Source organism: Canis lupus, chromosome 16 (assembly GCF_003254725.2).
Source record: "Canis lupus dingo isolate Sandy chromosome 16, ASM325472v2, whole genome shotgun sequence".
Taxonomy (NCBI): Eukaryota; Metazoa; Chordata; class Mammalia; order Carnivora; family Canidae; genus Canis; species Canis lupus.
In genome coordinates, this window is record NC_064258.1 from 48,195,370 (window position 1) to 48,220,429 (window position 25,060).

The window sequence follows — 25,060 nt, forward strand, 5'->3', positions numbered from 1 at the left end:
CCTCCAGGCCCTGCAGACGGAGAGCTCCGGAGTTCCTGCCGGAGCTGAATCCAGGTTTCCAGAGCTGCCCCGCCACTGGGGCTGTTCCTCCTGCGGCCTCACGGGGTAAACAACCCCCACCGAGCCCTGCACCAGGCAGGGGCACAGCAGCTCCCCCAACTGCTAACACCTGAAAATCAGCACAACAGGCCCCTCCCCCAGAACACCAGCTAGACTGACAACCTCCAGGAGAAGCCAAGGGACTTAAAGAACACAGAATCAGAAGACACTCCCCGGTGGTTCTTTTTTTTTTGTTTGTTTGTTTTTGTTTTTGTTTTTGTTTTGTTTGCTTTTTGATTTGTTTCCTTCCCCCACCCCCTTTTTTTCTCCTTTCTTTTTCTTTCTCTTTTTCTTCTTTTTTTTTCTTTTCGTTTTTTTTTTCTTTTTCTTCCCTTTTTTTTTCTCTTTCTCTTTTCTTTCCTTCTTTCTTTCCTCTCTTTTTCTCTTTTTCCCAATACAACTTGCTTTTGGCCACTCTGCACTGAGCAAAATGACTAGAAGGAAAACCTCACCTCAAAAGAAAGAATCAGAAACAGTCCTCTCTCCCACAGAGTTACAAAATCTGGATTACAATTCAATGTCAGAAAGCCAATTCAGAAGCACTATTATACAGCTACTGGTGGCTCTAGAAAAAAGTATAAAGGACTCAAGAGACTTCATGACTGCAGAATTTAGAGCTAATCAGGCAGAAATTAAAAATCAATTGAATGAGATGCAATCCAAACTAGAAGTCCTAACGACGAGGGTTAACGAGGTGGAAGAACGAGTGAGTGACCTAGAAGACAAGTTGATAGCAAAGAGGGAAACTGAGGAAAAAAGAGACAAACAATTAAAAGACCATGAAGATAGATTAAGGGAAATAAACGACAGCCTGAGGAAGAAAAACCTACGTTTAATTGGGGTTCCCGAGGGCGCCGAAAGGGACAGAGGGCCAGAATATGTATTTGAACAAATTCTAGCTGAAAACTTTCCTAATCTGGGAAGGGAAACAGGCATTCAGATCCAGGAAATAGAGAGATCCCCCCCTAAAATCAATAAAAACCGTTCAACACCTCGACATTTAATTGTGAAGCTTGCAAATTCCAAAGATAAAGAGAAGATCCTTAAAGCAGCAAGAGACAAGAAATCCCTGACTTTTATGGGGAGGAGTATTAGGGTAACAGCAGACCTCTCCACAGAGACCTGGCAGGCCAGAAAGGGCTGGCAGGATATATTCAGGGTCCTAAAGGAGAAGAACATGCAACCAAGAATACTTTATCCAGCAAGGCTCTCATTCAAAATGGAAGGAGAGATAAAGAGCTTCCAAGACAGGCAGCAACTAAAAGAATATGTGACCTCCAAACCAGCTCTGCAAGAAATTTTAAGGGGGACTCTTAAAATTCCCCTTTAAGAAGAAGTTCAGTGGAACAGTCCACAAAAACAAAGACTGAATAGATATCATGATGACACTAAACTCATATCTCTCAATAGTAACTCTGAATGTGAACGGGCTTAATGACCCCATCAAAAGGCGCAGGGTTTCAGACTGGATAAAAAAGCAGGACCCATCTATTTGCTGTCTACAAGAGACTCATCTTAGACAGAAGGACACCTACAGCCTGAAAATAAAAGGTTGGAGAACCATTTACCATTCGAATGGTCCTCAAAAGAAAGCAGGGGTAGCCATCCTTATATCAGATAAACTAAAATTTACCCCAAAGACTGTAGTGAGAGATGAAGAGGGACACTATCTCATACTTAAAGGATCTATTCAACAAGAGGACTTAACAATCCTCAATATATATGCTCCGAATGTGGGAGCTGCCAAATATATAAATCAATTATTAACCAAAGTGAAGAAATACTTAGATAATAATACACTTATACTTGGTGACTTCAATCTAGCTCTTTCTATACTCGATAGGTCTTCTAAGCAAAACATCTCCAAAGAAACGAGAGCTTTAAATGATACACTGGACCAGATGGATTTCACAGATATCTACAGAACTTTACATCCAAACTCAACTGAATACACATTCTTCTCAAGTGCACATGGAACTTTCTCCAGAATAGACCACATATTGGGTCACAAATCGGGTCTGAACCGATACCAAAAGATTGGGATTGTCCCCTGCATATTCTCGGACCATAATGCCTTGAAATTAGAACTAAATCACAACAAGAAGTTCGGAAGGACCTCAAACACATGGAGGTTAAGGACCATCCTGCTAAAAGATAAAAGGGTCAACCAGGAAATTAAGGAAGAATTAAAAAGATTCATGGAAACTAATGAGAATGAAGATACAACCGTTCAAAATCTTTGGGATGCAGCAAAAGCAGTCCTAAGGGGGAAATACATCGCAATACAAGCATCCATTCAAAAACTGGAAAGAACTCAAATACAAAAGCTAACCTTAGGGATCCCTGGGTGGCGCAGCGGTTTGGCGCCTGCCTTTGGCCCAGGGCGCGATCCTGGAGACCTGGGATCGAATCCCACATCGGGCATCCCGGTGCATGGAGCCTGCTTCTCCCTCTGCCTGTGTCTCTGCCTCTCTCTCTCTCTCTCTCTATCATAAATGAATGAAAATTGAAAAAAAAAATTAAAAAAAAACAAAAAAACAAAAGCTAACCTTACACATAAAGGAGCTAGAGAAAAAACAGCAAATAGATCCTACACCCAAGAGAAGAAGGGAGTTAATAAAGATTCGAGCAGACCTCAACGAAATCGAGACCAGAAGAACTGTGGAACAGATCAACAGAACCAGGAGTTGGTTCTTTGAAAGAATTAATAAGATAGATAAACCATTAGACAGCCTTATTAAAAAGAAGAGAGAGATGACTCAAATTAATAAAATCATGAATGAGAAAGGAGAGATCACTACCAACACCAAGGAAATACAAACGATTTTAAAAACATATTATGAACAGCTATACGCCAATAAATTAGGCAATCTAGAAGAAATGGACGCATTCCTGGAAAGCCACAAACTACCAAAACTGGAACAGGAAGAAATAGAAAACCTGAACAGGCCAATAACCAGGGAGGAAATTGAAGCAGTCATCAAAAACCTCCCAAGACACAAGAGTCCAGGGCCAGATGGCTTCCCAGGAGAATTTTATCAAACGTTTAAAGAAGAAATCATACCTATTCTCCTAAAGCTGTTTGGAAAGATAGAAAGAGATGGAGTACTTCCAAATTCGTTCTACGAAGCCAGCATCACCTTAATTCCAAAGCCAGACAAAGACCCTGCCAAAAAGGAGAATTACAGACCAATATCCCTGATGAACATGGATGCAAAAATTCTCAACAAGATACTGGCCAATAGGATCCAACAGTACATTAAGAAAATTATTCACCATGACCAAGTAGGATTTATCCCTGGGACACAAGCCTGGTTCAACACCCGTAAAACAATCAATGTGATTCATCATATCAGCAAGAGAAAAACCAAGAACCATATGATCCTCTCATTGGATGCAGAGAAAGCATTTGACAAAATACAGCATCCATTCCTGATCAAAACTCTTCAGAGTGTAGGGATAGAGGGAACATTCCTCGACATCTTAAAAGCCATCTATGAAAAGCCCACAGCAAATATCATTCTCAATGGGGAAGCACTGGGAGCCTTTCCCCTAAGATCAGGAACAAGACAGGGATGTCCACTCTCACCACTGCTATTCAACATAGTACTGGAAGTCCTAGCCTCAGCAATCAGACAACAAAAAGACATTAAAGGCATTCAAATTGGCAAAGAAGAAGTCAAACTCTCCCTCTTCGCCGATGACATGATACTCTACATAGAAAACCCAAAAGTCTCCACCCCAAGATTGCTAGAACTCATACAGCAATTCGGTAGCGTGGCAGGATACAAAATCAATGCCCAGAAGTCAGTGGCATTTCTATACACTAACAATGAGACTGAAGAAAGAGAAATTAAGGAGTCAATCCAATTTACAATTGCACCCAAAAGCATAAGATACCTAGGAATAAACCTCACCAAAGATGTAAAGGATCTATACCCTCAAAACTATAGAACACTTCTGAAAGAAATTGAGGAAGACACAAAGAGATGGAAAAATATTCCATGCTCATGGATTGGCAGAATTAATATTGTGAAAATGTCAATGTTACCCAGGGCAATATACACGTTTAATGCAATCCCTATCAAAATACCATGGACTTTCTTCAGAGAGTTAGAACAAATTATTTTAAGATTTGTGTGGAATCAGAAAAGACCCCGAATAGCCAGGGGAATTTTAAAAAAGAAAACCATATCTGGAGGCATCACAATGCCAGATTTCAGGTTGTACTACAAAGCTGTGGTCATCAAGACAGTGTGGTACTGGCACAAAAACAGACACATAGATCAGTGGAACAGAATAGAGAATCCAGAAGTGGACCCTGAACTTTATGTGCAACTAATATTCGATAAAGGAGGAAAGACTATCCATTGGAAGAAAGACAGTCTCTTCAATAAATGGTGCTGGGAAAATTGGACATCCACATGCAGAAGAATGAAACTAGACCACTCTCTTTCACCATACACAAAGATAAACTCAAAATGGATGAAAGATCTAAATGTGAGACAAGATTCCATCAAAATCCTAGAGAAGAACACAGGCAACACCCTTTTTGAACTCGGCCATAGTAACTTCTTGCAAGATACATCCACGAAGGCAAAAGAAACAAAAGCAAAAATGAACTATTGGGACTTCATCAAGATAAGAAGCTTTTGCACAGCAAAGGATACAGTCAACAAAACTCAAAGACAACCTACAGAATGGGAGAAGATATTTGCAAATGACATATCAGATAAAGGGCTAGTTTCCAAGATCTATAAAGAACTTATTAAACTCAACACCAAAGAAACAAACAATCCAATCATGAAATGGGCAAAAGACATGAACAGAAATCTCACAGAGGAAGACATAGACGTGGCCAACACGCACATGAGAAAATGCTCTGCATCACTTGCCATCAGGGAAATACAAATCAAAACTACAATGAGATACCACCTCACACCAGTGAGAATGGGGAAAATTAACAAGGCAGGAAACAACAAATGTTGGAGAGGATGCGGAGAAAAGGGAACCCTCTTACACTGTTGGTGGGAATGTGAACTGGTGCAGCCACTCTGGAAAACTGTGTGGAGGTTCCTCAAACAGTTAAAAATAGACCTGCCCTACGACCCAGCAATTGCACTGTTGGGGATTTACCCCAAAGATACAAATGCAATGAAACGCCGGGACACCTGCACCCCGATGTTTCTAGCAGCAATGGCCACGATAGCCAAACTGTGGAAGGAGCCTCGGTGTCCAACGAAAGATGAATGGATAAAGAAGATGTGGTTTATGTATACAATGGAATATTACTCAGCTATTAGAAATGACAAATACCCACCATTTGCTTCAACGTGGATGGAACTGGAGGGTATTATGCTGAGTGAAGTAAGTCAGTCGGAGAAGGACAAACATTATATGTTCTCATTCATTTGGGGAATATAAATAATAGTGAAAGGGAAAATAAGGGAAGGGAGAAGAAATGTGTGGGAAATATCAGAAAGGGAGACAGAACGTAAAGACTGCTAACTCTGGGAAACGAACTAGGGGTGGTAGAAGGGGAGGAGGGCGGGGGGTGGGAGTGAATGGGTGACGGGCACTGGGTGTTATTCTGTATGTTAGTAAATTGAACACCAATAAAAAAAAAAAAAGAAAAAAAAAAAAAAAAAAGAAAGTTATTAAGAGGGCAGCCCCGGTGGCACAGCGGTTTAGTGCTGCCTGCAGCCCAGGGCATGATCCTGGAGACCCGGGATCGAGTCCCACGTCAGGCTCTCTGCATGGAGCCTGCTTCTCCCTCTGCCTGTGTCTCTGCCTCTGTGTGTGTGTGTGTGTGTGTGTGTGTGTGGGTCTCTATGAATACATAAATAAAATCTCAAAAAAAAAAAAAAAGAAAGTTATTAAGAGGGTTCTCAGGGGTTGGGGCATCCAGGAGAACCCCTCTTCCACTGAGACAGGAAGGAAGGCCCTAAAGGTGGCTTTAGGAACCTGAAAATCTATAGGTAGTGAGAGGGAAGCTGACTTAAATCTTCTCATTTTGGTGCCGTGAGAGCTTGTGCTGTCGAACCAGGACAGGGAGGCTTGTTTCTGCTTCCGCAAATATTATTTAAAGAAAAACAGATAAACTTGTTTGAAAGTGAGATTTAAATAGTTATAGATTCCAGATATTCCACTGAATTACTTATTTGCGATGACATAAGGCGTTACAACTGTTCAGAATGAACTGAATTTTACCAGAAGTTGTCCCTTCCATCAAAACTTAAAATATTTGGATGTCAATCATGGATAAGCAGTAAAACCCACATATAATAATACAACCAAGAAAGGTTTACTAGAAAATACAAAAATGAAAGCTAACTTTAAAATCCACAATTATGAATTCTTCACGGAATTTGTACAAACTTTCAGGGAGAGATATCTCTACATGAAAGTCACATTATTCCTAATCACATGGTACAGAAACTAGTTATGTAGTTATGCTGAACTAGTGTGTGCATGAAAGCTGGTTCCGAAACTATATGAACCAGATGTTCTATTGTAACAGGTGACTAGCTATCTGTGTTCGCCAAGAAACTGACTTAATTCTTCTAAGTCCTTGCTCCTTCCGATCTCTCCATCCCATCTACTTGTGAAAATCAGACAATTTTACAGCCCTCAAGCGCACAGTGACTCACTATGCTGCCTGCATGCCCACCATGGTGTAACATTCACCATGCCATACATCCCAACTGCCTCTTGCCTGGCTCGCTGGCTGCCATTGGTTTGGAGGGAGCATTTTATTATCCACTCTCGGTGGCCTCCCCGGCAGAGGCCCTCCTTGCAGTGTGAACTGCTGGAAGCGAGTCCTGCAGCCCAACCCCAACCGCACTTGGACTGGAGCCTCCCACCAGGTCACCTTGGGGGCACAAAGCCCTCTCCCCAGCTCAGGGCACACCCCATGGCTTCAGCCTCTGTGGATTTCAGGCATGAATGAAGCAGTCCCATCAGTTCTGGAACTCTTCCCCATCACCCTGGGAAGTGAGTATTTGCACAGATTTAAAGAAAAAAAAAAAAGACCTTGACAGAGAATCAGTGGAAGGTTATTTTCTCAAATCTGATATAAGTACTGTGAGCATATTATATATATATATATATATATATATATATATATATATATATATATAAAACATCCTGAGGTTTCTAAGAGATCACTGTTACTCACTTGGGTTTTTTGTGCCTCTCAAAAATTTTATCATATGACTACACAAAGGCAGCTGCAAGCCATCACTAATTACTAAGCATCAAGGAAGATATTTTTTATAATGGTCTTATTCCTAAAGATATTAAAAAGTACTATATATTTTTAAAGATCGTATTGATTTATTTGAGAGAGAGAAAGAGAAAGAGAGTGCACAAGCAGGGGAAGGGGCAGAGGGAGAAGGAGAGCAGGGAGCCCAACACGGGGCTCAATCCCAGGACCCTGAGATCATGACTTGAGCCGAAGGGGTATATTTTACAAAGTTGTTCATGGCCACAGTAATCCTCTGTCCTAGCCTTATCATTCAGCGATCTAAACAATTAAAAAGCTGTTAAAGTGAGAGGTGCTTCCCTTGCAAACACAAAGAAATCAGGAAACCAAACCAAAACAAGGGTAACAAGGGTTTAGGTCTTTTCCACGGTACAGCTGCATCTTCTAGAGTTCTGATGGGTCAACCTCTCCCCCATCTGACACACGTAGCTACTGGACCTCGCTGTACACACGCCCCGCACACCCAATTCTGTCCGTGGCAAGACCAAGAAAAGGAGGAATCCCAACCTGGAGGGCAGTGGTCATGGAATGAGGAGCTCATGGTCTTCACTGGCCCCCACAGCTGTACTCAAGAAAACTTACCCCCTACCAAGCAGACAGACACAGGCAAATTCATTTCTCTGCCTCTGCCTCCATAAGCCCAATTTACATATGGGCCCTAGATTCCAAAATGGGTATTTCAGGTAATATTAGTCACTGAGAAAGTGGGGTTTAAAATAAAGAAATTCAGGGACACCTGGGTGGCTCAGTGGTAGAGCATCTGCCTTCGCCTCAGGGCGTGATCCCGGGATCCTGGGATCGAGTCTCGCATTGGGCTTTCCATGCGAGCCTGCTTCTCCCTCTGCCTGTGTCTCTGCCTTTCTCTCTGTGTCTCTCATGAATACATTTTAAAAAAAGAATCTTTAAAATAAAATAAAATAAATTCACTTTGTAGAGTCTTAACACTTTTGTAGGATTCTAGATTTGGGGGGATTACTTTTCTGCTATGTTTGTTTGATTTTATAAAAAAAGAAAAACTTACTGTTGACGTGATCGATGTAGTAGACGCCAATTTGTGGGTCAAACCCAGCTTCCCATCCCCACGGCAGCTCATCCCCAACACAATCAGCAAATGACAAGGGCTTCGTTAACCTGCAACAGACCAGAATAAATGCACAGGTGATTCCTTCCATCAAACCATGAATGTCCACATTTGGTGCCCCAACCACAAGTGGAGACCTGTCTAGGTGGCGATTCCCTTTTGTTCTCGATTGTGTCTAGAGTTTGTACTGCTATGTTTGAAATCTTCAAGGAAACAAACTGGAATAAAACACAGATGATCATCCAAAAAAGTCACAATAAGTCATAATGCCCTTTACAAGTTTCACAGCTTAAGATTGGGAGATAAATCCACACAATATGTAAATAAGGCCATTTGAAATCAGAGAGAAGTCCAAGCTATCCATAAGGAGGCCTGGGACCTAGCTCTAGCTCTACAGCTAAATGGCTCTCCCATTACAAAGAAGGATTTGTCCCAGGATTCAAATACTGGCATCATGGAAATCATCACACCAGTAACTCAAAGACAAGATAAATGTACCAGGCTACAGTTACTCCAGACTTAGATCCTCTTCTATAAATTAACTGAACACCTACTCCATTGTGAGGTCCACTATGAGTTCTCCTTGGCAGGAGAGGCCAGTATATTTTATTTTTGTAAGCATCTTTTTTCTTTTAAAGATTTTATTTATTTATTTATTCATGAGAGATACAGAGAGAGAGAGAGAAGCAGAGACCCAGACAGAGGGAGAAGCAGGCTCCATGCAGGGAGCCTGATGTGGGACTCGATCCGGGAACTCCCGGATCACGCCCTGGGCCAAAGGCAGGCGCTAAACCACTGAGCCACCCAGGGATCCCTATTTTTGTAAGCATCTTACACATACTAGTCACTCAACACAATTTTTAACAGAGCCAAAGTATTTATCTATCAATACAGTGTCACCCTTTGAAGCCACTTTATGCTTTCTCCTTAAGCTTTAAAATGAATGAGGGGAAACTACAGTTTCCTAAGCAGAGTACAGGTTTCAAACTTTATTTGGGCTTGATTTTCTCTCTCATTCATTTTTTATTTTGAGACTTTTTCCTTGGCTGTTAGGGCAGCCATGGGCAGGCTAACACTACAGATTAGTGAATGCCCTGCTGTTGGGTGGCCAACATCGGCGGAGATAGCTTCTGATTTAATGCACTGGTAACACCAGCACAATTTTATCATACAAAATCACCTGCAACCCCTTTTATCCACACTGATGAATATCAACAATGTCACAGCTCAGCTGAAATATAGCTCGTTTCCAGAATCTCATCATCCATCAGAATAACAAACTGTGTCACCACCCTTCAGAATGCTGGGAGAACAAAACGAAAAGGAGGGAAACCCTTCCTTCCCAGGCCTCGCTTACAATACCCTCCCCTCCAAGGACATAAAACACCAATGGATGAAAAGCAGGGAGTGTCACCTCTTCTCTCAAAGTTGCCATAGCCTGAAATCTGCTTCTGGAGACAGCCCCAGGGACAGTGGCCTTTGACATCAGTTCAGATGACAAAATAATGAAAACATGCAGCTCTGCCCCTGATGCATGAGGAGACCCCCTTACTGGGGGCCTCTACTACCCCAGGTTCCTTCTCTCTTAAGTGGCGATCACACCCTCTCTCCTCTCCCTGTGTTTAGCTACCTCCTAAGATTAATGTGAGATTAACAAGGAATTAACTTAGAACAGTGTCTAGGACATGGTAACAGTCAACAAATGTCAGGGATTAGTGATACAAGCACAGCACATGAACTCTCTCATTGGTTCTTCAGAGGAACAGAGTCAGGCAGTAATTCTCAAGGTACGGTCCTCAGACCAGCAGCATCCACATCTGGGCACCGGTTAGAAATCCATTCTTGGTCCCTAGAGGAGGCCTACGGAATCAGAAACCGAGGGCCCACGAAATGCATGTTTAATCAAGCTCTCCGGGTAATCATGGAAAATTTTGGGAGCCACTGGCTCAGGAAGTAAGAGCTTGAAGGTGGCATCAGAGACCTAGGTTCAATTCCTTGTCTGCCACTTACCTGCTGTGCAACTGAGGGCAGGTTATCAATCTTAAAAACCCCAGCTTCCCAAACTTTTTGTAAAGGGGGGCGGATCGTGATGTTTAAATGAGAACTCAACAGCATAATGCTCACCAAATGGTGAGCTTCAGTATGTACTAGATGAGTGAAATGAGCCTCAGACATGTCAGGCAATGCACCCAATAATACAACAACTCGTCAGATTCACCTTGCAAACCTGGAGTCAACCTGAACCCAATCCAAGTCAAAAAAACATGCTCTTAGAGTTGTGCTTAAATTCTGTCTTATCATAAGCTGCCCAGGAAAACTGACAAAGGAACTGGATACTGTATGAAAAAATCTCTATACCATAGGAAGTGGCCTTATCTTCAGGTAATGTCTTTAAGACTGACCTCTACACAGGTAAAGCTAATTATTAGATAAAGCCCCTGTGCCAGGTTACCTTGCATATTATTCTGTTCTCTTTCCCTCACTCCTTTTTATCAATGCTGTTTAAAACGCACATGATCCTGAAGAAATGAGCAAGACACAGATAAATACGTAAGTTTAAATGACCCAAGAGTGGTATTACACAAGTGTTATCCTGGTACCCAGTCAACATGTGTGAGTATGACAGGAATATATTTATCACTCCAAGAATGAGATGTCACAAAAGCTTCAGCACATGTATTATAATTGCAAGTTATGATAATTTGACTACCCTTGGAAATAATCCAGGTTTTCCTATTAATTGCTCAACAGATAATAAGCATTTTATTAACTGTCACTGTTTTAAGCCTAGAATTACATCCATAAGTATACATGTAATTATGAACGCAGTTAAAAAAAATTCAGACGTTTCCATTCCCAGAAATTTTAACATAAAAATTTCTTTGCAGTGGTGCTTCAAAAATCAATTAGATGTTTTATTTTCTGTACTCAGATAAAAACCTCATCTTTTCTCCACTCTATCAATATGTAAAACCATTAAATACGTATTTCTAAGTTTCAAAATGTTAGAATTTAATTCTTACCCAAATTACAAGATAAAAATAGAGTAAAAGTCTCAGACACCAAACAAAATTAGGCACTCAATTCTGCTGCTCTCCTGATAATGGGAACGTATTGCTATGACATACTAAGAAGTAACACAAAACAAAAAGAAGTAACAGATGCGTTCCAAAATTAGAAACAATATGACTTAGAACAAATACAGTGAGCAGAAATGTTGATTAGTTTCTAAATTTCTTCCCCTTGTTTTGCACAAGGATTCTCTGAAGCATTCGATCTTCCTTTGATGTTTAGGAAGCAAAAATGGATGGAGGGTTTTTTTTTTTTTTTTTTTTTTTGGTTCCCCACAAAGGAGCAACATCATGCAAAGGGCCTGAAACTAACAAGAGTCTTTATGCTAGATTCCAGAGATTACTCTTTGCTTTAAAAACCGCCTTCTTTTGCACCGTGACTAATGTGAAGAAAATGCCAATTTACTGCAGCACTTTGCCAACGCTCACACACAAAATTTGAACTCTGCACGGAATTTCCTCTCTCCCTGGGCACTGGATCATCCTTCCACATGACCCATCATGAATTTAGGGCTCACCGACCATCCCGGAGACCTGGCCTGTGACACGAGGCTCCTGCCACACACAAGACACGCTCGCTCTTGACAGCCACATGGTGGTGGCTGCTGTGTGCGTGCCAGCACGAATCCCCAGGGGCTGAGTTTGTACTACTTGCACCAAAGGAAAAGCCTCTTGACGCAGAGAGCCATTCTCGGCTTAATAAAATTCTTGCCACAATTCCAGTTGCCCAAACATATAGGTGTCCCCGGTGACTTTTGCTGTGTGGCACCTGCTGCGGGCGCTGCGGGGCTAAGCCGGGGCCGAGGGCGCCGGGGGCGGCCTGGGCTTCCTCCGGGGCGCGGAGCTGGGCATGTGCTCCACAATTCGAATTGCAAGAGGGGGTAAAATCCGGGGATCTTTCTCGAGTTCTCGTAGAATGTTAATTTGGAATGATGTCAACGAGGCCCCTCTGAATGTCTACCTGTTTCTACCGCTACACTGGCCAGGGGACGTAGCAAAGGCCTAGAAAGAGGGGGAGGCGGAGGAAAGGGTGAACGGGGGCAACAGGAATTAAACAGTTCTTCGGAGGAACGATACAGACCACTTCAGAGGAGGGTGACAAGGTTAATACTGTGTCTTTGAGGAAATTAGCTTAAATTCTTCAAAAGGAGTCCTATTAGGCAGGAGGACTGCCAGACAGGGTGGGCCCCGAGCCCAGGGCCTGGGGTCAAGGAGAGGCCTGGGGCCCATGACGGCTCACCCGACGTTGCGGAGCTGGTGAGGAGCGTCCCGGGGAGCCCAGCCAGGCCCGACTCTCCAGGCTGAGTCCCTGGCATCTTTGCACCTGCTCGGTTCTCGCACGGTTCTTTTCTGTGGTGGCCCGAGGTCTGGTCTTCCTCGGACTTGCACCCCCCCAGGGGCTGATCTTATCCCTCACTGCCAGGGACAAGCAGGGTAATCTTTCTCCCACGTGATAGGCTTTCAAACACCTGACCACAAGGGTCTTGTTTCCCAAACCTGCTCTCCTGGAACCCAGATGCCCGCTTCCCCTTCCCACAGCTTAGATCCCTTCTCTCCTCGAAAGCCGGCCAACCTCCTGCCCGTTAAGGCCCCGATGCTCCCTCCTCTGTGATCACGTCCCATCAGTTACTGTCATGTATCAATCTCCTCTCATATAGTCCACCCTAAAAAAGCTGGTCCTTAAATCTTCTGGCTCTCCTTCCAACATTCACTTCCTAACCATTTATTCACTCTAACCTGGAGATCTTAAATCTGGACCATTTTGGGAGACCCCGTCAAAATCTCCCGTGTGCCACCTAACCCATTCTTCCCATTCTGGAAGGCAACATTTGGGGGTGACTCACCTTTGACAGAGCATATCACTTACACTGCTGGTCTGGGGACTTACTTGACTGTATTATTGGAAAAATGTCAATGTTTACAATATTCTATGTAAAAAGAATTCAACTTTTACATGTAGTAATTATACTAAAAATATAAAACTTCCCTGCTTACCAGGTACCACAGAGGCTTTACTATATACAAATATGTGTGTTAAATCCTCATAAAACTCTGCAAAGTACATGAGTATTATTGCCATTTGAATAGCCTATGCAGGGAAAAAAACACTTAAACTCTAATTCAATAGGTGCAGGCTGCTTCTCCCTCTGCCTGTGTCTCTGCCTCTCTGTGTGTGTCTCTCATGAATAAATAAATAAAATCTTAAAAAAAAAATGATCTGACTGACGATCAGAAGTAGCTTTTCAAAAATACTTATCTTTTGATAGGACTCGTAGACTGAATTGCAATTTCTAAGTACCACTATATACGACTTATACACTCAATTCTGAAATAGGAGGTTATAAAATGATTCAACTTAATTGTTTATATTGTCTGCCTGGTTTAACTAGAAAAAAAGTTGGTGCCTGTAAGGCCAAAATTGCAGGTTACATTTCCCACAGGAGCTCTTCAATGTAAGCTAGGCCTGGAAATGTTGATCTAGAGCAGTAACTCTCAAAACTACGTGTACATCCAACTCATCGGAAAACTCATCTTACTAAAACAGATCGCTCGGCCCACCCCCACAGCTTCTAGTTAAACCACAAATCACAGCCCTAACCCACTCAGGTGATGGAAAAATGAAAACAAACTCAATTTAAAAATGAGGGATCCCTGGGTGGCGCAGCGGTTTGGCGCCTGCCTTTGGCTCAGGGCATGATCCTGGAGACCCGGGATCGAATCCCACATCGGGCTCCTGGTGCATGGAGCCTGCTTCTCCCTCTGCCTGTGTCTCTGCCTCTCTCTCTCTCTGTGTGACTATCATAAATAAATAAAAAAAAAAAATTAAAAAAAAAAATGAAACTGGAGGCAGAAGCCTCTGCTTCAGAAAGATCTATTTGATGAAAACTGTATTTATGAAATGTTTAAACAAAATTAATGGCTTAATAATTTTCAGATTGGACCCATTTCATTTAATTTTAAGTAAACATTTTTTCCTCGAAAAAACATTTAAAAATAATTTTAACTTTTAAAAAAGATTTTATTTATTTATTTGAGAGAGAGAGAGAGCTAGAGAGAGAAAAAGAGATAGCATGAGTGGGGCAGGGGCAGGGGCAGAGGGAGAAGCAGACTTCCTGCTGAGCAAGGAGCCTGATGTGGGACTCAATCCCGAGACTCCGGGATCATGACCTGAGCTGAAGGCAGACACTTAACCAACTGAGTCACCCAGGTACCCCTAAAATTTTTTTAAATAAATTCCTCAAAAGCAAAGTTTTCTTTTTCTTTCATTTTCTCACCTACATACAAAATACTAAGAAGTACTCAATGTCATTAGTCAACGGGAAAATGCAATCAAAACCATAATGAGGTACCAACTCATATGCACCAGGATGGTTACGACTGAAACACCACCACCCAAGATGGAAAGTAACAAGTGTCAACACAGATGTGAGAAAAGGGGAACCTTGGACGTTGGTGGTGGGAAGGTAAAATGGTACAGCCTCTGTAGAAAACAGGTTGGCAGTTCTTCAAAAATTAAAACACAGAATTACTACATGAGCCTGCATTTCTGCTCCCAGGTATATGTCCAAGAGAACTGAAAACAGGTACCCCAACAACTACGTGCGCCTGCATGTTCACAGCAGCACTGTCTACAGAGACCTTTAATGGCCATCACTGGATGAACAGATAACGCACGTGTGGTACAAACATGCAACAGGATGTCATCCAGCCACGGAAAGGAATGAACTGCCTACGTATGCTACGATGTGGATGACCTCAAAACGTCAGGCTAAGTAAAGCCAGATCCAAAAAGTCACATGTGGTATGATTCCACACATATGAAATACCCAGTATAGACAAATCCATAGAGATAGAAAGTAGAGGAGTAGTTGCCAGGTGCTAGGGAGAGGGGCAAATGGGGAGATACTGCTGGATGAATATTCTGGAAGGACAGAAATGTTTTGGAACCAGGTGGAGACGGTGCTTGCATAACACTGTGAATGCATACATGCCACTGAAAGGTTCACTTTAAAGTGGTTCATTTTGTGGCATGTGAATTTCATCTCAATAAACTATTTTTAAAAAATAGTAACAAGTCATAACAATGGCAAGACTCCAAGTGAATAAGAGCTTTTCACAAGAGGAAGGTAAATAATAAAAATATGTGAAAATGTGCGACTTCACTAATAATAAGAAATGCCAAATAAAACAGCAATGAGGCTAAATTTTAAGCCTATTAGGGTATCGAGTTTTTGTTTTGCTTTGCTTTGTCTTAATAATGAAACTCAGTTCTGGTGAGGATGTGAAGAATCAGTTACTTTCATTTGTTGCTGATAATTTGGTAACTTGATACAATCCTTTCAAGAAATTTGGCAGTGTTAGAAAACCATTAAATTGTTGATTCCATTTAACCTAGGAATGCTATTCTTACACAGTATTCCCTGAATCCTGTCCCGCAGGACTACCCCACAAAGACTCGGTATAAGGCATCTTACTAGCCGCTGTCTCCCTCGCCAGCCCACGAGCTTCTTAAAGGCAGGGCCCCGGGATCCCTGGGTGGCGCAGTGGTTTAGTGCCTGCCTTTGGCCCAGGGTGCGATCCTGGAGACCTGGGATTGAATCCCCACATCGGGCTCCCGGTGCATGGGGCCTGCTTCTCCTTCTGCCTGTGTCTCTGCCTCTCTCTCTCTCTCTCTCTCTGTGACTATCATAAATAAATAAAAATTAAAAAAAAATTAAAAAAAAATAAAGGCAGGGCCCCATTCTGTTCTCTACATCCCCACCACGATGCCCACCTCATACACGGTTTATAATCCATGCTGACTGAATGGATGCAGACTGGAAAGAAAGTCAGAAATGAGAACAATTATGGAAGGATTGTTAGTGGGTTTTTTTTTTTTCTAATTTTCAATTTACATAATTGTAATAGTAAATGCATTTCTTAAGAGAACCATATGAAGGTTAAGATTTAGGTGACAGTTGATAAATATACTGATGAATAGTTGATAATAAGGTGATAGTTAACGACTGGACAGGAAAGGAGAAAAATCTCTCAATATTGTCCCCAAATATCTGGCCCTATAACTTATTTTAGCTTATCATAATTACATTATGCATCATAAATGAGTAGCTAAACAGGAAACAGATTCTAAGTTAAGAGAGGTAAAAGAATTTATCGCAGGTGTTACAATAATTCAGCAATTTTTTACAAGTATTTTACCCTACAGAAGAAAAGAGTGGTCAGCAAACACTCTAACCTGAACCTCTTTTCTCTCCTAAGTGCCAAGAAATGTTTGCCCATTGGATTATTTGATTTTGGAAAAGGAGCTTGAGAATTTAAGTAGATATGCCAGTAAAGAAGGGAGGAATGCTGGCCAGGGAAACAGGGCTTAACAGATTATTATCAAAACAAACAAACCAACCAACCCACCGAGACGGCCTCCTCTTCCTACCTACAGCTCACATAGTACAATGATTAGATAAGAGCCATTGCAGGCCCAGGACTGGAAGATGCTCGAAGATTCACCCTGGAGAAGGTGCTCCAGGAAGAACAACAGAGAAGTGGCCCACAGCACACCCTCTGGATGGCTGGAACCTCGCCGTATCTAACCTCTTTCTTAGAGGGGCTAATAACTAAATGATTGAAATGATCCTGTATTACTTTCATCAAAGTTTAAGGAACTAGGATGATGTTTTTGAATCCCTATCACCTCATGTCAGCCCTAGCTGTGTGTTTCATTCCAGGCTATGTTTTTCTAAAATAAATATATACACTTGTATACTGAAGCACTTACAATATGATGCACATTTTTACAAGATCACTATTAAACTAAACTATATATACTATAGTTTTGAGCCCTGCCTTAAAAAACACAATACATTCCCATTATGAAAAATATATAAAATAGAATAAACTATTATTAAAGTCCTGCCTTTGGGACACCTGGGTGGCTCAGTGGTTGAGCATCTGCCTTTGGCTCAGGTTGTGATCCCGAGGTCCTGGGATCGAGTCCTCTGCCTATGTCTCTGCCTCTCTCTGTGTGTCTCATGAATAAATAAATAAAATCTATTAAAAAAACAGTCCTGCCTTCATTTCTCCATAGAAGGATACATATTCCCATACTTCGGTATCTTTTCAGTCCACCTATAAATTCACATGCTGTTACAAAACATATGAATAGGCTCATACTATATATATGTCTATTTTTATATGACTTTATGCAATACAAGTTAGAGTCTTTCAGGGAGTGTAACTATACATTTGCCTCAATCCTTTAGTATGTATCTACATACATGGAATGGATTACAGACCATTATTTGACTAGTCACCAATTAACAGGCATTAAGTTTCAACTTCCTTCAAGAGAAATTAATGCTTCCATGAACACACTTGTAAATATTTTCAGCTGTGTGACTATTTTTTAGAATAAATTCCCGGCAGTGAGTCAAAGAATACACATACTTTTAAAATTTAAAAAAAATGTCAATGTGCATTAGAGAGATTTTTTTTAAAGATTTATTTATTCATAGACAGAGGCAGAGGGAGAAGCAGGCTCCATGCAGGGAGCCTGACATGGGACTCGATCCCGGATCTCCGGGATCACGCCCTGGACTGAAGGCGGCACTAAACCACTGAGCCACTTGGGCTGCCCTGCATTAGAGAGATTTTAAAGACATATTGCATTTAAAATTTTTAATCCTGATCCAAACTCTCTTCCACATGGGCATTATCAATTTGGACTCTCATCCATAATGGTCAGGAGCTCCATTATTCACATTTCCCACCTATGACCTGATATAGTCATAGGGGGAGGAGAAATCTAATAATTACTAGGTAAGGTTTGTGACTTTTCTGTATGTTTATTTGGTTCCTTTTCTCCTTTTTTAAAGTGTGCTGTCTGCCCTTTGTATTGATTGGTAGCAACTCGTAATACATATTGGCATTAATCCTTTGTCAAGTTGCAAATATTTTCTTCTGAGGATATGACTGGTCCATGAACTTTGTTGATGATAAGTAAAAGACTGATTATGTAAAAGTATTGGGGGCACTTGGGTGGCTCAGTCAGTTAAGCAGCAGATTCTTGATTTTGGCTCTGCTCATGATCCCAGGGTTTTGAGATGGAGCCCCAAGACAGGCTCCACGCCCAGTGGAGTGTCTGCTTAAGGTTCTCTCTCTCATCCTCTTCCTCTGCCCCACACCCTCTAAAAAACTAATAATAAAAGAAAAAACGAAAGTCCTGGAAAAAGTGGATTGCCAGTTAGGGGGAAAAAGCTAGATCTTGTACTTTCTTTCCAACAGAATTAATTCCAGGAAAAATCAAAAGAATCACATGTGGTACATGAAACTGAAGTATGAAACCCACTAGAAGATACATGAGAATTCCTTATGGCTTTGGGTTCCATTTCTACCTCAATGTTTCAAACTGTAGTCCCTTAACACTTGCCACTGAAAAATAAATACGATGAAAACAAGATTATGTGGGATGCCTGGGTGGCTCAGTGGTTGAGCATCTGCCTTTGGCTCAGGGTGTGATCCTGGGGTCCTGGGATCGAGTCCACATTGGGCTCCCCGCAGGCAGCCTGCTTCTCCCTCTGCCTGTGTCTCTGCCTCTCTGTGTATGTGTCTCTCGTGAATAAATAAATAAAATCTTTTTTTAAAAAACGCCAAGATTATGCAACAAATCTTAGAGAATTGCTAACAGAGGTGTTAATCTTACAGCCTATTCTGTTAAAAAGGCAATTTGTAAGTATTAGAAAGGTGTTAAAGACATACTAGCCCCAAACAGACTTTCTCCTTTACCTAACTGGAAGGGCTGAAAAGTACAACAGAAAAATAATATGACTCAAATTTACTTAATCTCATGTCCCTGATCTACTCTGCCTTCCTTTGAGAAATCTGGTCCTGGGCCACTGGAAGACCCCAGCATGCAATGGCATCATCGGGACGAATTTTAATGTAGCAAAGCAAACCTAAGGGCAGTGCAGGGAACAGCATCCTCAGCAGCATCTGGTAACTTAATTGAAATGCAAGTTACCGACTTCCTGCCCCAAAACCTGTTACATCGCAGCCCTAGGGTGGCCTCCGAAATTTCCAAAAGCTCAATTTTCCATTTTACCATCAGGGAGCAAGCAACTGCAAAGGGCAAGGAGAAAGGAAACAACGTGGAGGCGGACAGGAGCACCGCCCTGAAGAAAATAACAGCATCTGAGGCTGTGGGCAAGGAGCAAAGGCGCTGCTGTAAGGGTGGGGTCCAGGCGTGGACACCTGAAAGTGGAAGCAGGGTAACGAAACGCTGGCTGGGGGGTGTTCTCGAAACAATGCACTCACAAAACAAGAAAGAGGCAACTGAGAAAGCCTACAACCGTGTGGTCGGAGTACAGTCACAGCAGCACGAGTAAGCAAAATGGGAATTAATTAACTTTAAAATATGTTGCAAGTGGGGTGCCAGAGGAACACACAGGTCAAATATAGATTCAAGTTTCACCCGGGGGATCAGACAGTGGATGAGATTAGTGAGCCAGGTAGGGCCTTGGGGGGGGATCAGATAGTGGATGAGATTAGTGAGCCAGGCAGGGCCTTGGGATGCACCCACATTTAATGGGACAAAAGCAGGTAACAGAAAGAAGGCGTAGAAAACAAACTTCTAGAAGAGGGAACAACCCCACTTGACTCTGATCTTTTCACCCCTGCCCATAGGAAGTAATGATAAAACCAGCAACAAAGGAACAGTTCATGCACACAGGCGTCAGGTCCCCAAGGATTTGCTGACTGCCTCCCTCGGGCCCTGGGACACACAGGATGTGCGAAGCATGGTTCTCATCCTCCAGCAGTTTTTCCACAGATAACCAGTGACAGTCTGTCCTCTACATGTAAACACAAAATATATTTCCCAGTGAGAGCTAAACATGTGCTTTGAAAACCAATGAACTCTGAGTGTGCCCGCTTGTTGTACCATCAGAAAATTAGTGAATTAACACCAGCAAGGTAGTTCAGTAGAACACAAAGTAATCCTCCTAACGACACTACATTATTACACTGTCTGTGGACCAGAGCACCCAATGCTCAGGTTTATGTTCCAGGGTTAAAAGGGAAGGAATCCCCTCGTCCTGAGGCAACGGCGGCTTCAGGACAGGGTGCCTGATATGGGGACTTTGCAGGTCTGCAGCTCCAAAGCTGGTGGCCACAGAAGGGAGTGCCCAGTGACACCTGGCTGGGTCCCAGCTACCGAGCAGCAGGCCACAAAGTTGAAAACCTGGAGAATGTTAAGAAGTGAGCCTTGGTGACTTGTGGGGAAGTATCTGGGGCTTCCCTTCTATCCTCCGGTTTTTACTTTTTTATCATCCACATGTGCAGATGTTGTTACATTTAGAGACAAAGCAAATGAATGTCCTATGGCTCATCATGTGAAGCTTATGTTGTTTCTGTGGATCCAAGCCTGCCTGGATATACGCTCCAAGAAAGCCTGTTGGTTTGGCCACGTGGGCACTGCATTCCTGAGAGATTTCACTGAACAGATTTCTGATGCCATGGTGATCCTCAAAGCCTGGCCTGGCATCAAGATGTCTCGTTATGAATGACTCAAATGGGGTATCTAGCATTTGACTTTAGTGATCTTCCAGGAGCCCAGAGTGGAGAAGGGATTCTCAGGCAAGTACAAGTGTTCAAGAACCTCAGGCAAGTACAAGTCTTCAAAAACATGAAGGCCATGGGGAGATCTGACTGGATTCCCATAAAATAAACCATGTCTCTAACCTCTTCCAAAGAAAGCTTTCAGGTCCATGAGTCAATTATCCTCTGTGTGTACATGCAGTTTCTCATACCAGAGAAAAAACACATGCTGGAAAGCTCCTTAAAGTTTCAAAGAGGACTGCTGTTACACATGCAAAAGTTCTATGCCTGCACCCATAAATGTTACTTGGAAATTTAGGGGGAACATTGGCTACTGGCTTTTGAAACTTAGATGTTAAGTCATGATTAGTCAGTTTCTAGACGGTATCTATTCAGTATCTTATATATAATGTCTCCATTAAGAGGAAGAACCATCCATTCACCTGTTTTATGTATAATATCTTCATTACAAAGAGGAAATATCTTTCTACTATTTAGCCTTTCTTGAACCTTAGTGTACATCAAAGGAGTATAGCAAACATTTAAAGCTTCTGACGAAAGGTCCTACAATTTACTTCTTCAATTTCTTTGCATTAAACTGTTTTGTATTAAATTTAGAGGTTACAATTTTAAGTTATTAACATCAGGATGCAATTTGACTCTTTTGTGATATGTGTATATTGGACTGAGATAATTTTGAATTTTTTTTAAAACACATGTTTTTAGTGACCAATTTAATATATCATGTGTAATCCCCATCCCTTACATTTATAGTTTAGGTGACTATTTTACTTATTCTATTTTTTAGTTGACTTGATACAATATGAACAGGAAGCAGACATTTGTATAAAAGTCACTGAGATTTGTAGGCTGCTTGTTAACTCAGCAGAGCTGACTAATACACAAATCTATCTAAAATAATCACTACCTGTAGTATCTCTCAGTTGATATCCTCAAAGTTACTATTGTGTCTGGGGTGCCTGGGTGGCTCAGTCTGTTAAGCAACGGACTCTTGATTCCAGCTCAGGTCATGTTCCCAGCCAGGGTCCTGGGATCAAGCCCCCCATCTGGCTCCCTGCTCAGGGGAGAGTCTGCTTCTCCCTCTTCCTCTCCCACTTGGATCTCTTTCATTCTTGTCTCTCTCTCTCTTTCTCTCTTTCAAATAAATAATCTTTGAAAAAAAAGTTACTATCGTGTCTGATTTGTCTTATTTAACAATACAGTCTTTCTTCCTAACTTCCCAGGACCTGTCTTGTCCACCACTGGTCCTCAACTGGTCCTCAATATCTAGAGCAATGGCTGGTGTTCATTCAACATGCATTCAATAAATGTTCTTTCTGCCAGTCACTGCATCTGTACTGATGACCTCATTAACCAAAACACTGAATTGCTCTCAGGATACGAGACTTTTGCATTGAAAAGCACCTCATGTGGGCCTCGACTAACGCACAAACCAACAGAATTTTTTTAAAGCTCCAGGGTTGGAATTTCAAGAATCAAATATCAGAAAACTAAGAAATATTCCTAAGCAGCCTAAGGAATGGCACCAACATGCTACAAATCAATTCCATACCTAGCATTTGCTTTGCTAGTTAAACACATGATTGAATTTTTATAACTTATACGAAGAGTTTTTCTGGTGCTATTTCCTTGGGCTCTTGCCCTCTACTTTCCTCTGGCATAGCACCAGGTCCTCGAAGCACTAAAAATTAGACATATGGAATGTCAAGAATGTCTGATAACTATACTAACTCCAGAGATCAGCCCTCAGTCATAAACAAAAATGTACACCCTTTGAGCTTCGACTCAAATGCAGTGAAGCACAAAGAAGTCATAAGGCTGAATGCTGGCAAAGTGCACAAGGTGAAGTGGGGTGGGCTGGGTAGAGCTCTAAATATAGCTCTTCATCACTGCAAAGATAAATATTGCTTCTTTATCTACAATGTTAATGAATTAAATGTGCAAAGCACACTTCTTGGGTAAACTTTTAGATCAGTAACCTCTGATTTACAAAAACAAGCCATTAAAATTGCTTTATAAAATAAAACTCAGCCTATTTGCAGATGCTTTCACTAACAGCTCCTTATCAGGGCCTCATCTTTAGTTCTTTACCCAGTTCTACAGGTGCTGGTACTGTTCAAGATTAATTTTAAAAAATGCACAATGCAAAAAGTTTGAAGACTTGGCTTTTAGTCCAAAAGAGAAGTAACAACCATAACATGTTTATCTCAATGAGATCTCAATTTTTAAGGAGGGGGAAAGAGGTTATAAAAGAATTCTTGGAACAACTAAAGTAATTTAAATATACTAGATGTTAGGTGATTTTATAGAACCTTTTTAAAAATTTCCATAGTTTTGACAATTGATATTATGGTTAAAGAATATTCTTGTTCTGGGAAGATGTATATTAAGCTACTTAGTGAAGGGTCATATTATCTTACCTTCCAATGTTTCAGCAAAAAAGGTAAATACAGACATAATATATGCATATATAGAAGGAGAGAGGGGGATCCCTGGGTGGCGCAGCGGTTTGGCGCCTGCCTTTGGCCCAGGGCACGATCCTGGAGACCCGGGATCGAGTCCCACATCGGGCTCCCGGTGTATGGATCCTGCTTCTCCCTCTGCCTGTGTCTCTGCCTCTCTCTCTCTCTCTCACTGTGTGCCTATCATAAATTAAAAAAAAAAAAAAAAAAAAAAAAATTTAGAAGGAGAGAGGTAGGGAACATAAAGTAAATATGACAATAAGTTATTGGTCAGATCTAAGCAGAAAATATACCTATGTTTTTTCTCCTGGTTTCACTTTTTTTGTATGTTTGAAATTTTTTATAATAAAATACTGGGGAAAATCCCTCATCTAAGGAAATTCCAGTAAATGCAATAGACTCAATACATGTGTTATCAACACACCCTTTAAAACATAGCAGATGGGATGAAAAAGAGGCATATATACGAAAAGACAAATTGCTGATCAAGGGACAAGTGCAACAAAATTTGAGGTGGCGGAAAGCAAATGGCAGAGTAGTAACTGACTTAGCAGACACGAGAAACAGGAAACCTCAATCAGCAACAAAGTAAGCTCAGATGCTGATGATTTACACGGCAAACCCCTAACATGGCTCTGGAATTCCAGGGTCAAGGGCTCAGACGTTCGGCTGTGGCTGGGGAGGACTAGCTGGGAGTCTGTTTAGGAGTAAGCAGGGCTTCAGTCTGCTTGTGCCCAACCTGGCCAGCAACTGACAGTTTCTTCTCGAGACAGACTCCCAGACAGGGACTGTGGGCTTCCAGACAGCAAGTAGAGCTGAAAGAAGAAAGACCCTGCTGACAACAGGAGGACTAAGGCACAGTCTACATACTGTCCAGGGAGCTCCCAGGCCTCCTTTCCCTACTCAGGGGGCAGAAACCTGGTAGCTGGGCTTATATTTACTTGCCAGGCAGGGGACAGTGGAGATTTTCCCAGGAAAACTAACAAGAACAAGAGACGAGACCTGGTGACACTAATGTCTGGAAGTACCATAATAGGCTAAGCTAGAGTACTACATGACAAAGCCCCACTCATAAATATAGAGCTTCCAAAGAGCTTTTTATGCCTCATTCTTAAATATGACCAAGGCCACATTGGTCAGGACAAGCCAGGTGATGATGCAACAACAACAAAATGCCGGTCTCGGTTGTTAAACACAACAATAACCCATTTCCCACTGAAGCCAAGTTCAAAGTAAGTCTGGATGACTCCCCCAGGCAGCTGGCCTCTACAGCATGGCTCAGCATTCCAGAACACATTTCAGGCACCCATGGCACTTCCATTCCAAGATTACATGTATCTTGTGGGCAGAGAAGAAGACATGCACATCATTTCCGTTCACATTCCAACTGGCCAAAACAAGTCACATAAAAGCTGGGAAGTTAATCTCTCATGTGCCTGGAGGGAGTTAAGAACGAGAATGAAGGGTGCCTGGG

At 41.9% G+C, this 25,060-nt stretch overlaps 1 protein-coding gene across 4 annotated transcripts in view; it reads right to left on the bottom strand.

The window, feature by feature from the left end:
• The window catches only part of WWC2 (WW and C2 domain containing 2), a 211,753-nt gene that overhangs the window by 99,396 nt on the left and 87,297 nt on the right, over positions 1 to 25,060 (bottom strand). For all 4 annotated transcript variants that reach the window (XM_035700014.2, XM_035700012.2, XM_025471849.3 and 1 more), the window contains one exon: positions 8,385 to 8,494. In XM_035700014.2, coding sequence (XP_035555907.2) covers positions 8,385 to 8,494 — 110 coding nt within the window. Of the gene's footprint in view, positions 1 to 8,384; positions 8,495 to 25,060 lie in introns of those variants that run through there.